This window comes from Xiphophorus hellerii, chromosome 18 (genome assembly GCF_003331165.1).
Source record: "Xiphophorus hellerii strain 12219 chromosome 18, Xiphophorus_hellerii-4.1, whole genome shotgun sequence".
Lineage (NCBI taxonomy): Eukaryota > Metazoa > Chordata > Actinopteri > Cyprinodontiformes > Poeciliidae > Xiphophorus > Xiphophorus hellerii.
In genome coordinates, this window is record NC_045689.1 from 16,243,449 (window position 1) to 16,256,589 (window position 13,141).

A 13,141-nucleotide genomic window follows, 5' to 3' on the forward strand; every position below is an offset into this window, starting at 1 on the left:
TTGGAGAGTGCTGGAAATAGTATAGGCTTGAATTCTGTTCAGACATTGTGTCTTGTCAAAAACATTCCACTTTTGTTTGGGGACATTATTCCTACAGGAGATAAAAACTGGTACTTGTTACTGTTGTTACTAGAAATAATGAACATTGTCTTTTCTTCTATTCTCACTATGGGTATGACGATATATTTGAAGCATTTGATTGTTGAACACCATAGACTCTTTAAGTTCTTATATCCACATCGAAATTTGATACCTAAGCATCATTTTATGATCCATTATCCATCTTCCATTAGGAAAATAGGTCCATTGTTACATATGTGGTCTATGAGGTTTGAGGCTAAACACAAAATGTTTAAAGAATATTTTAAAAACTTTAAAAATATAACCAAATCACTTGCGAAAAAGCATCAGATGGCCATAGCTTATCATTGGGAAACAATAAGTATTAAAGAAAATGAGCATGGGCCTCTCAAACCATTTTCACTTAAAGATGAAGATGTGGTCAACAAAGAAATGCTTCAAATGATTTCATCAGGAGATGTTTTTTCAACCAGCTGGGTTAGAGTTGAGGGTGTTGAATACAGACCAGGACTTGTTGTTTGCAGCACAATTCAAGATGAGATGCCAGTGTTTTGTCAGATAAGTGATGTACTTTTAGTTGACAATACCTTTCTTTTGTTATCTAAACAGCTATTCACAGAAACATTTGATGATCATCATCATGCTTTCAGGATTGTTCAAAGTGAAGAAAGGCATTTAGTAAAAATCCCTGAACTTAAATTTCACAAGCCTTTTGATATTCAAAACTCTTATGGCGTTTCAAATGAATGTTTGTTCATCGTACCACAATTTAAAATGTTGGAAACACAGCTGCAAAAATAAAGTGTTCAAAATTGATGTACTTGTGTCAATTGTTTTTCTTAATAATTATTATAATTAATCATAATTATAAAGTAACTTTTTTTGGAGTAAATAACACTTGAAAGTGTTAAATCAACACTAACAAAGTGGTACATTTTGTTCTTGGATCAGTGTTATCCATTATATCCCACAGTGTTAAATGAACCCTGTTTTGGGAGTTAAATAAGTAACTCTGATAAAGTGTTAAAATTTTAACTATATTGAAAGTGTTAATTTAACTCTGAAGAGTGTGGACTATATAAACACTGAAAAAGTGTTAAAATCAACTCTGTGGGAGTTAAATTAACACTGGACTTTTTGCTGTGTACCGGCCTGCGGTTCTTCATTTGTATAAGCAAGTCTTCAGCAAACAACACAACCTGTCACTTCCTCATTATTTGTTTTAGCTGGCAGCCTTCGCAGGTTGAGTATACTGACATCAAAACCGTAGAACATTCATTTTACAGCATCACAGAAAAGTGCTGTGGCTAGTATGCAACCTTTCTATATAAAGGACAGAGATTTTTTGTCATGGGGAATTGTGTGCTACACTTATGAATTTTTCTGAACACCCATATTTGATCAGAATCTTCCACAGACCTTCTCAATTAATTGGGTCAAGTGGTTTGGTTAGATCTGATGTTATATAAAAATCCATGTTTGACACTTTGTTCCTGACATTTTTTCTGAAGCTGCGTGGCAGTTCCCAGATTTTATTTGAAACCGTTTTCTTGGACCTTGTTTTATCTTTATAAGTGGCGTAATTTTTAGTCATCACATGTGGAAAACATTCCTCCAAGGTTTTGGTTCATTTTGCCATGATGACATTATGCAATTGCTGCAGATTGTACTCTACTTGAATGAAATCTGATGAATTCACTGGGATATTCAAGAAACCAATTTGAGAAAACTTCAACTTTGTGGCATGAGCATTATTCGATGGGAGGTAGACATCAGAAGATAGGAACAGCATAGTGTTTGTAAAAACCATGCTCATTTCAGTCACTTTAATACATTTTCCACCATTCTGATGCTCAACTGAGCTCAACTTTAGCAAGTTGTCTTCAACGTGTGTAAATCCCTAAATGCCTTGACTTAACAAGCATAGTAGGTGTTCCTAATAAAGCGGCTAGTGAATGTGTGTCTTTCTGGTTAAAATAGAAAAGAGTTAAGTCACAATATTTGTAGGAGAATGCAGAGTTTGTGTTAGCCTGAGAAGCAGAGCTATCGATTCACTGTCAAAGTGACAACAATATCCACATATATGCCTTAGCCTGGAGACACAAACATGCGCTCATGACAAACTAACAGACAGCATACACAGTTCTGCAAATACACAGAAACAAGCAGAGAGTCTTGAGTGCACCTCGGGGGCGTCACCAGTTCCCTTCATTCCTGACAGGTTATATGGTTTTTTCTTGCTGAGCTAACACAAAATGCAGTCCTGAAAGGCATATAAAGCAACCCAATGGCCTGCAGAGACTCTGATGGTCACCCGAGTTTTCTTTCTGCACTTCCAAGGCTGGATGCAGGCAGAAGTTTGCAATATAAAAACTCTAAGCCTGTTATTGATCTATAAATTAGACTCAAACAGCCTATAGATTTATCTTGGCTGCTAAAGACACCTTCCTACTTTCGGACTGCTAATGCCTCGCATTAAACTTTGTTTAATATCACATGGAGAATGGTTTTCCCTAACAATGCTATACTGTATCAGGAGCTTTTTTTTTTTGCTACGTATCTTCCACTGCTTTTAAAGAGTTTGTGTCAGTATTTTCCAAAACGTGATTTACAAAAAAAAAACTTCTCATCTCATGTTCTCAAATGAGTATTGTCTCCTCCAGTTGGACTAGTGTTGACACTTTTTTACTTTCCCACATCCCTGCTCTTCATCATCATCATCATCATCATTCTGTATATCTATTCCTGACTTTTTCCAAACCACTAATTGCACAATCAAATTTTTATGAATATCACTGAGTGTTGTACAACAAAACAGTTTCTACTTTAATTGTTGTTCACTGGCTCAGAGAAGAAGGATCGTGAAACACAATCACAAACTTTCCTCCTAACTTACTTCCATCGGCATTTAGAGTAGCGAAGGTGACCCGTTTCTCCGCGGAGCCAGCGCTGTTGGTGACCTTCATCTGCAGCTCGTACCATGTCGCCTCCTGCAGGTCGTACAGGATGTAACTCTTGGTGAGCGAGGTGCGCTGGGCTGTTGTCCATGTGGCTGAATCCACAGCGCGGTATTCCAGTATGAAGGAGGTGATTGGACAGCCGCCATTGTTCCAGCCAGCCAGGTTGAGCCTGGCCCTGGTGGAGTTGATGCTGGTGAAGATTTCATGTTCTTTGGCAAATTGTGGTTCTGAGGAAATGACAGAGAGCAGAAACTGCTTTACATCTCAAGTTTTTAACAAAATATTGATTTACCTAATGTTTGATTGTAATATCATTGTTTTACATTAAATCAAAAATGTTTTAAATCTGTTATAAAAACTAAATGTTCTCAAATCTGCAAGTTTTACCCTTGAAGATCATAAATGATTATTATGGCAATTTGTTTAATTTGAATCTTAAAAACTAAGGAAAAACTACAACTGCACTGTTCACCTTTCCCGTGGGTTTTTGCTTCAATGATCTCGCTGATGCGCCCTGGGCCCACGGCGTTCTGGGCCGTCAGGGTGAATTTGTACCATGTGCCACACTTCAGGTTCTCTAGACGATATGACCGCTCACTGGGGCTGATGGGAAAACTGCCCCATTGTTCACTGTTGTCCTCTGAGTACTGCAGAATGTAACCTGGAAAAATGGAAGGGGGAAAAAAAGGAAGAAAGTTTAAATAAATCAATATTTGGTTCAGAATAAATATTATTTTTTATTACTAATTTGAATGTGAAAGAGTCTTATTGTGTTTGCAGAAACATGCAGGAAACACTGAGGTGAAAATCGCATAATTAAACCGCTATTTACAGTTTTATGGTAAAAGTCAAAATCTTAATTAGAAAGGGGATGTGAGGTGTCTCTTGTTTCTGAAAGAGAACTTCTCTGCTAACAGATTAAACATTAAACTTTGACACAATATGTGGTAACCTACTTTATTTCAAGTGAATTGCATTAAATTCTACAAGCAAGTAATATATTTGCTTGTATGGACTTTTAATGTCCTCACAGACCGTTGTAACCAAGATCTTTGTGGATTATATCCAAACAGCCATAACTTGATCTCCTAGAGATTTGTATAGTAAGTTCTGGTGAGTGTGTTCTGGTGATGGATGATGTTATGTGGAGGAAAGCAAAGCAAATATAACAGAGAAAGCATCTTGAACAGCTGCTGTGGTGACTACAACACAAAAGAAAGGAGCAGTTTGGTTAGGAGCAATGATAAATCACCACAAATAGTCTTGTTGTGATTGCGCTGTAAGATGGAACGCTTTAATCTTCCTCTAAAAAGAACCTAATCTCTTCTCCTGCTTTTTAATCTAGCTTTTAGGACTTAACTGTTGTGCTGGAGCAGCAAATAATGAGACCCATTCATGGAACAGCAGAGTTAGACCAAAGTGCAAGAGGAAGGGACAAAGGCTATCACAAAACACAGAAGGGAGATGATTGTTTTCACATTTGTATGAAGCTCCTTATTAATGGCTGCGTCCGTCACATTCAGTTGTAACAAACTTAAATTTTGCTTCAATGGTTGTAGATGATTATGTATGAGTTTGCTCAAGGGTAACAACGTCACCTCTGATAGAGCTCCCGCCATTGTCTCCAGGTATCCATGACAACGTGATTGATGTGGTGGTAGTCTTGGTAACCGTGAGACGTGGCTGGTCAGGGGGTACTGTGGATGACAGGTCAGTATATTGATCAAGTTTCGGGTTATCATTCTTTTTTTGTGGTTTTGAAATAATATAAAACAAACTACACTCAACAATTATAATATACAGTGATGTTAAAAAGAAAATACATCGGCTTTAATTTCTAGTGTTTCAGATATTTTGACTGACTTTTTGTTGCACATGTCACACCAACTTTTTCACTTTGGCTGTATGTTTGTTCAATAAATGATAGCATGGTGCAGTCAGAAGTTTGTGGTTTCTAAAAATCCATGCTATATTTTTTAATATGTTTAAAGCCTGGAACTGGCAGAACACAAACGTTCTTTTATCCTGACTGTAGAGATGATAATAATGATTTTCTTTTTTTTAATGACAAGCAGCCTTATGAAGACAGAAAGTAGAGGGTTTATGGCTGGGATAACTTTCATCAATATTAAATCAACACCAAAATAGCACAAAATAATACAATATCTGCATAAGTTGTTTCCAAATGAGAAGTGGTATTAAATTAATCACAAGAAATCCTAAAACCTTTGAGTCAACGAATAACAGAAGTTTTTAACTGCTACATTTCTAACTTCCTGTAGCAAACACCAGAAACAATTAAATTAAGTTTAAACTTATGAGTGCTACTCCTAAACATATTTTTGTTAGCATCTCTCCTCATGATGAAAAACTTTGTTGACTTAAATTGTTGTGACTTTTTGTCACCACAAGGAGGCTGCCGGAAAGTGTGATATTTAATCCTTATAATAATAATCAGCATGAAATTTCCTCAAACTCCAGGTGTCTGCTGATGCATATTCTACAAACACCATGGGTCATAATGGAAACACTTTGCTGGCATCCACTGTCATTTGGCTGTGATTTTACAGTATGAAGCTATATTTAAAATACTGTGATAATAACCAGAAGGGAATGAACCGAAGCTTAACATTAGCTTACAGTAGTAACAGTTCAATTCAAAAGCCACGGCTAGCAATAGCATCAGCAAAAGATGATCCCAATAATTGAAACTGTTTAAGTAATATTATGACTGATAATGTTTAAGATTTGCACCATAAATAAATTTATATCGATCACATGGGCAATATTCAAATGAACAATTCAATATCTGATCGACAGCAAAAACACATTTGTATAAAAGTAAAATCATACAACAAAAGGTTCAACTGGTATGTTTGAATTACCCATTTTTGACTGCCTAATGACACTGTTTCATTTTAAATGACATATTATGATTAGTTACTCAGTACTTGAGTAATTTTTTACAAAATACTTTATTACTCTTAGTTGAGTAATTTTATGATGGCTTCTTGAGTACAGCTTTCAGTACTCTTTCCACCTCTTGTTTTGTTCATCTTTCTTCTATGTTTTACTCCAGTGTAAGTGTAAGCACGTTTTTTATTTAAACTTAATTTATTTAGATCTTTGTCTGACTTTATTTTCTTTATGGAAATATTTTTGCATTACATCAGTGGTTCCCAAAGTGTGGGGCGCGCCCCCTGGGGGGGGCACAGTGCCATTGCAGGGGGTGGGGGCTGCGGGAAATGGTATGAAAAAAAAATCTTTGGGAACCACTGCATTACATAAACATAGCTCTGTTTTTCCCAGTGTTTGAATATACTTTCTTAAACTATTTTGATTATAATAAGGACATCCCAAACATTTTTATAGAATTTCAGAATTTACTTTACAACCGGTTATTGTGCAATACCTGAAAAATATTAATCACATCTGCAATCTTTATATAAGACATGTAAATCCAGTCATTTATAAAATGGGATCTTTAGATTGCTTTGTAGATTGAAATGTTAATCTTAATCATTTAATTTTTACCAAGGCATGTTTAACCACTTGCCTTGGACCTGCAGGTTCAGTGTGATCTCATCTGACCCCCAGTTGTTACTGGCCACACAGCTGTAGTTCCCAGAGTCCTCTGCTTTCACTATGCGGATAATGAAGCTCCCATTCCCCTGGACGCTACGGCGACCATCCACAATAACAGGTGTAGGTGTCCCATTTGTGCTGGAAATAAACAGGAAAATTCAACACTCCAGGAATAGCTTAGATTGTGGCTGTAATGTGACACATGAAGGCTCCTGGCTTACTTTCCCTTGAGCCACTTGATGGTGGGAGGAGGGTCCCCGACAGCTTTGCAAGGTAAAACAATGTCCTTCATCCAGGGGGTGGTGACTGTGCCATTAAATGTCAGAATCCTAGCTGGAGCTGAGAACAACGGAAGCAAAAAGATACTCACAAAAATCCCTCAAATCAAACACAATTCAGTGGAAATCATTGAGTCGGTCTTTATCCGACACATATTATCAGCAAAATCAGTGGAGGATCAAGTACCTTTAGCCAGAGGCTCTACTGTGATCTTCTCACTGTTGTTGCCATGCCCCGCAGCAGTCACTGCCACCACCCAGACGCTGTACTGTCTGTTTCGAACCAAATTTGGGATCATGTAAAAATATTTATCGGGAGAAGCCTCAAACTCACTCATCACCTGTAAACCCAAGAGAGGATAAAGGATAATGTAAAACAAGGCTGCAGCAATATTTAGCAATTTGGAAATTTGCCATTATTGTCTTGGACAAATCTAATCATATAAAAATGCTAATACCATGGGATGCAGGTTAGAGCAGAAGACAATGTATTTTCTGATGATGCCATTAAGTTTAAGTGGAGGTAGCCAGGAGACAAACACAGCCGAGCTGCTGTTAGCCGCAGCCTTCACTCCTGCTGGTGGGCCAGGAACTAGGGAAAAACACAGACATTTAATAATTAACTCCCCAACAGTAAACAAATTAAGATAGGTTTCAGAAAATGTTCTTTTTCTCTTACCATCCTCTTTGGTTCGAACATAAATCTGTTCACTGCGGACTCCGTCTCCGGCGTTAGTGAAGGCTAAGACCTGGATACTGTAATTGGTGTACTTCTCCAAACCATTCAGCTCCAGAGACGGCTGATCGGTTGTCACATTCCTAATTTCACCCAATTCTGACACAGACAAGGAGATTTGATACCTTAAGGTGTGGATCTGCTGCTGCTTCAGGGAATTAGTAGCAATTAAAATAAAACAGCTTTGACTGGTTTGTTTTACTTAAGCCACAGAGCTGGTTTATTCCAGGAACAAACTGAACATATATTGTTGTAAGCATCAAGATGAAGCTGGCATGTAATGTCACTTGTTATTACTGCCTCGTCATCTTTCCTAATTACTTTTATGCCCTTTCCCTCAGAAATTAAGCAAACGTTGCAACAGACTGGACAGACAGACAGAAGTGTGATCATCGGTACCTCCATCAGGCAGGTTGGCCCAGTAGATTACTCTGTAGCCCTGCAGGTTCCCATTGAGAGATTCTCTGGGCAGAGACATCCAGGACAGAGAAATCACCTCTGGAGACTTGGCCACTGCCAAGACGTTTTCAGGAGGTCGAGACGGCACTATGAAGGATAAAAGAGCAGAGTTTAGGTCTAATAAAGTTTCTGAATGTTTGATCAAGTACTTCTGAAGAGACAGTTTTAGTCACTGGATGGAATCTGATTAAAAAATCAGTTACATAAATAACTACAGATTAAAGATACAATTTGAGGAGTTGATGTTATAAATGTGAACATTTTTTACAATAGGCATCTAAGACAAGGAGTTATTGAAAAAATAGTTGAAAAAAAAAGCAGATTTAGTCATCTTGGTTCTGAGCAATTCATAGAGGTCTGTGTGATCTTAGTTATTTGATCATTAAATAAGCCAATATATCCAAACTGCTGCTTGCATTCGATCAGGTAAAACAAAATTGAAAAATAAAAAATCACACAGTCAGCTTTCTCTTTCTAACCAACAGTTTCCTACCTTATAATACTTTAAAATAATTCCCTTATTGTTGGTAAACTGCATGTTTCTACACAATTTAAGAGCACATATCTTTTTAGTTTACTGTGTTTTTGTTGCAATTTATTTCAAAGGCTCAGTCTCAATTTATGTTTTACATTTCTGATTTGATTAGTCATGGCATACATTCTTCACTTGGTTTATTTCAATGTAGCACACAGGCAGCAATACTTTATGTAAAACTAATAACATTTGACATGTGAGACAGGAGAGCAACAGACAGAAAACTAAAATTGTGAAAGCTGCACTTCTGTTCAAAAAGTGTCCAGTAGATGGAGGCCTTACACAACAATCTATGCTGTATAAACTCAGCATGCAATAGTCATGAATGAGATTTCTTACATTAGGTTTAAAAACAGTGTCTACAGTGACATTTTGATTTTCCCACATTCACATTAAATTTGTTTTTTAGGAGCTTATGTGATAGATGTATTAGATTGTATTTGTAAAATAACTAAAACATTTTTGTCCTTTTCTTTCCATGCCATCAAAAAAATCAACTTCTCTTGAGCAATAACCTACAATCCTAAAGAAATGTATCTTTTAGTGGCCGTGTGGCAAAATGTGAAAAGAGCATGAATATTTTCCCCAGGAACAATAACATTTTAGGACCTCCTCATCCCCAGCTCACCATCCTCCAGGGTCTTGGTTACCACCTGCTGTGAAGATGGTCCTGTTCCAGCTCTGTTTGCAGCCTGGACCACCACACTGTACTGAGTGAACTTCTTCAGGTTGTCCAGCACGATGCTCTCTGTGGTGTCTCCTGTCGAATCCACGCTGATAATAGTAAACTGGTGACTCCCACCAGGACTGTACTCCCTGTAGCCCACCTGGTAGCCGCGAATCACACCGTTCTGCAGATGCTTCTGGGGAGGCTGTGGGTGTGGAAGACATGAGGTGAGGAAGCACAGACAGGTGAGCATCACATCTGATCATGTCTTTTAACCCCCCCTGTTTTTATTGTCAGATAGTGGAAAATAATTTTAATATGCTAACTCTTGCAATAAAAAATATTTAGTATGTTCTATCATTCTCACATAGTCAATATATCCAAATATAACCATTACGAGCCAAACTCTAGCTGACAAAATGAGACATTAATTTATGAGTGTACCTTCCAAGACACTTTGATGCTCTGTGGGGACGTGGGCTCCAGAGTGACATCTTGTGGAGGGCCGTCAGGAGCTGTGAATGACGCACATTATTTACCATTACCACAACTCTGCACAGAAAATAGGAAAGACAACAAAAACACATTTTCCCCACTAGATGGTGCTCTTGAGCTAAGAATCGCTCCCTTCAAGGTCTCACTCTGTGATAAACATTAAAGCTTTCTCCACAAATCAGTAAAGATTTTTTTTTTAAATTCCAACATCTTCGATTTACCATTTAAATAATGAGACAAAATGATAATAAAAGCTCTTTATAACTACAGTTCAGTTATTAATTAGACCAAATGTGCCATTGCAGCAAGCCATAATGCCCAGGAGGAACCATTATAAGCAATTGAGGATAAGTGAACACTTACAGGACTAACTAAAGGCAGTAGTGAATGAGTATTTTTCTCATTTTATGGAATTATAGGCTCAACAGCTATGCAGTTATTATTTTTAGTAGGATCATAATTCCTTGGGAAATTGTCTTACTAAGCATCCATCTAAAAGCTGTCAAAACCGGAACCAATTTTGGCCAATAACCAAAACTTAAAAACACATAATTATACATATTAACTTTCTCCAGTAACAAATAGTTTGATTTACTTTTGCTTGTCTTCAATGTAATAATTTACATAAATACTGTTTCTTTTGCAAGATGCAGAACAATTTTCTCCATTGAAATAAGTGTTTATTTTAACCCTATTTTAGATGTAATATCTACTTTATCACAGGAGCATATTTTGAAATGACCACTAACACACTGGTAACTTATGTAAGTAAATGTCTATTTAAATGTATTTTAATGAGTTATGTTGTTTATTAGTGCTCATGTGACTCCTTTCATGCAACCACATGTGTTTATGTCTTTTTACCTGTGAGTGTGTATCACCAGTTTCTGTGTAACTTAAGGAGTGTTTCCTGCTTTGTTGGATAATGCAGTACGACCATCAAACCTCCCATAACTCGAGTCCCTCTCCCAGACTGGTAGTGGAGTCTGTGATGACTCCCTGTGTTTAATAAACTACAGGAAGGCATTTTGACTCTAGATCAGGTTTATGGTAAATTATGCTATTTTTTTTTATCTCCACAGGATCATAAATAAAATATTTAGATTTTTTTTTTTGCTTGGTTTGTGTAGTTGATCATCTCTGGTTTTCAGAAATGTCAGAGTTGGCAGTCGTATATGTAGGATATTTAGTCAATGCTAACTAACCTGCTTCATCAGTAGTGATGGTGAGTTCGTTGCTGGGGTTGCTGTTGCCAATAATGTTCTTGGCAACCATGCGGATGTTGTAGGTGGAGGAAGGATGGAGGTCTATAATAGTGGCTTGGTTAAGCTGTGGTGACACATCTTTGGTTACCTGGGCTGACAACCAAGAAGCTGGAAGAAACAAAATGGGAAATTGTGAACATACGGTTAACTTTAGTGTAGTTTTCTTTTTAATCTCCTTCTTTTCTGTTTGTACCTGATTTATTCTTGCACTCAATATCATATCCTGTGATAGGACTGTTGCCATCAAACCCCATGGTCCAGCGGAGAGCTATGGTTCGATCTTTCACCTCCCGGATCTCCACCTCTGGAGGATCAGGTGGTTCTGAGGAAATTTAAACAAAGCAGTATGCTTAGAGAGAAACAGGAAGATGTAAGCAGATATCCGCAAGCAGACAGGCACAGAAGAAAGACAAAACTAATGGATTCATTCGTTGTAATATTACCAGTGAGATCATATAAATACCAGTAAGTATGGCTTAAACTTTAATAAGAAATAATAAGAGAAATCCTTTCTACTATGAGAAAAGGTTTTATTCTACATCTCCTAAAAACAACCTTCATGAGCTTAAAGGAGTCAAAATCTTACCTTGCACTGTCAGCTGTATGATGCCTCTGTCCTCACCGAAGGAGTTGATGGCATGACAGGAGAAGAACCCTGAGTCCTCACGAACAGTTGGCATGATCTACAGAAATATGCAGTACACTCTGCTGGACTTTCAAAAAGGAACAGTTCGACTACCACTTCTAAATATAAACTATTCTAGTCACTCAATCAGGTAAGACTTTTCCCTGCACTTTACTTTTGTACAGAAATGAAGCAAAAATCTTCATTTAAAAGCTAAAAAGGAGAATTTAAACTAATATTTTCTAAACAAATATGTGCTGAACTAAAATATTACACATTGCGCTCACACCTGATTACAGGTTTCTTCTCCTTTTGCCTTTTTTGTCACTCAAAGTTTTCAGATCATTAAACAAATTAAATTATAGTAAATACATGAAGCATTTACCAGAAGATGTTTTTTTATTTATCAAAACAAAAAACTGCCAAACTATATGTGAAAAGGTCAATTTACACTTTTTAATATAAAACAGCAAAAAAAATTAAAAAGTCTTCATTTTGACAGTGTAACATGGTCTGCTCTTGCAATAAGGCATTGAGCATTTGCCCTAACTGATGACATCATGCTCTATAAAAAAAATCTTGAAATATTATTCTAGGACATCAGTTTGTGACTTTATACAGGCTTCAGCAACAAGTCCGCCTCTAACTGGGTCAAAAGAAGAAAAGATTTTGGAGTCCAGATAGGAATCTGATTGACATGGTGTGGCACAAACATAAACAGGCTGTTCATACTTGAAAACACTCTAATTTGGCTTCAGTGAACTAAGGAGGGCCAAAATGTATCAGCAGAGAGCAAAAACGTTTTACCAGGTATCACATAAGCTTATTAGCACCAATAAGCACCAAATGGTGGTGCACGCCATTGTTTGACCTTTTCACATTTTGTCCCCTTAATTAAAGAAATTATCATTTGAAGACATTTTTTTTGCATTTACAAGTCCTTGGCATTAAATTTACTGAAAGATTTTAAACTTTTGAGTCAGACAAAAAAGTAATATGAGAAGAACTCTGTGGGAGGTCAAATACTTTTTCACAGTGCAGAGTTTTTTCAACTCCAACCCAACTCTTCTTCTTTTCCTCTTAGAGCAACATCACTCCCCTCACATTCAGTTTCACAGTCACACTGATTGCTCACCACCAGTGTTGAGATGACGTCGTCAGCCACCTCCTTGACAGTAACCACGTATCGGCTGGTCTCGGGGTTGATGATTCGCTCCTCTTTCTCCCAGCGCACCATGATGGGTTTCTCCCCGTGAGCGGTGCAGCTCATCTTCTTCTCCTCGCCTTGTGTGGCCAGAGTGGTGTTCGGGTAGGAGGTGATCATGGCTGGTACTGGGGAGCAGAAGGTGATGAAATAAAATTAGAAAGAAGTGGCGAATAACATAACTGACCTACTACACAAAATAAAAGAAATGAGATAAATCTGTGTGAAACGCTTAACATTTACATCTTGCT

The 13,141-nt window shown here is 37.3% G+C and overlaps 1 protein-coding gene across 2 annotated transcripts in view; it reads right to left on the reverse strand.

Annotated features, from left to right (window-relative positions):
- Window positions 1-13,141, reverse strand: part of dscamb (Down syndrome cell adhesion molecule b) — a 132,138-nt gene that overhangs the window by 17,548 nt on the left and 101,449 nt on the right. For both annotated transcript variants that reach the window (XM_032545408.1, XM_032545409.1), the window contains exons 12-26: window positions 12,822-13,018; window positions 11,648-11,744; window positions 11,255-11,383; window positions 11,002-11,169; window positions 9,746-9,816; window positions 9,263-9,506; window positions 8,040-8,186; window positions 7,584-7,739; window positions 7,363-7,496; window positions 7,092-7,245; window positions 6,848-6,965; window positions 6,598-6,764; window positions 4,640-4,738; window positions 3,514-3,702; window positions 2,978-3,268 (exon numbers count right to left, since the gene is read on the reverse strand). In XM_032545408.1, coding sequence (XP_032401299.1) covers window positions 2,978-3,268; window positions 3,514-3,702; window positions 4,640-4,738; window positions 6,598-6,764; window positions 6,848-6,965; window positions 7,092-7,245; window positions 7,363-7,496; window positions 7,584-7,739; window positions 8,040-8,186; window positions 9,263-9,506; window positions 9,746-9,816; window positions 11,002-11,169; window positions 11,255-11,383; window positions 11,648-11,744; window positions 12,822-13,018 — 2,361 coding nt within the window. The remainder of the gene's footprint in view (window positions 1-2,977; window positions 3,269-3,513; window positions 3,703-4,639; window positions 4,739-6,597; window positions 6,765-6,847; window positions 6,966-7,091; window positions 7,246-7,362; window positions 7,497-7,583; window positions 7,740-8,039; window positions 8,187-9,262; window positions 9,507-9,745; window positions 9,817-11,001; window positions 11,170-11,254; window positions 11,384-11,647; window positions 11,745-12,821; window positions 13,019-13,141) is intronic.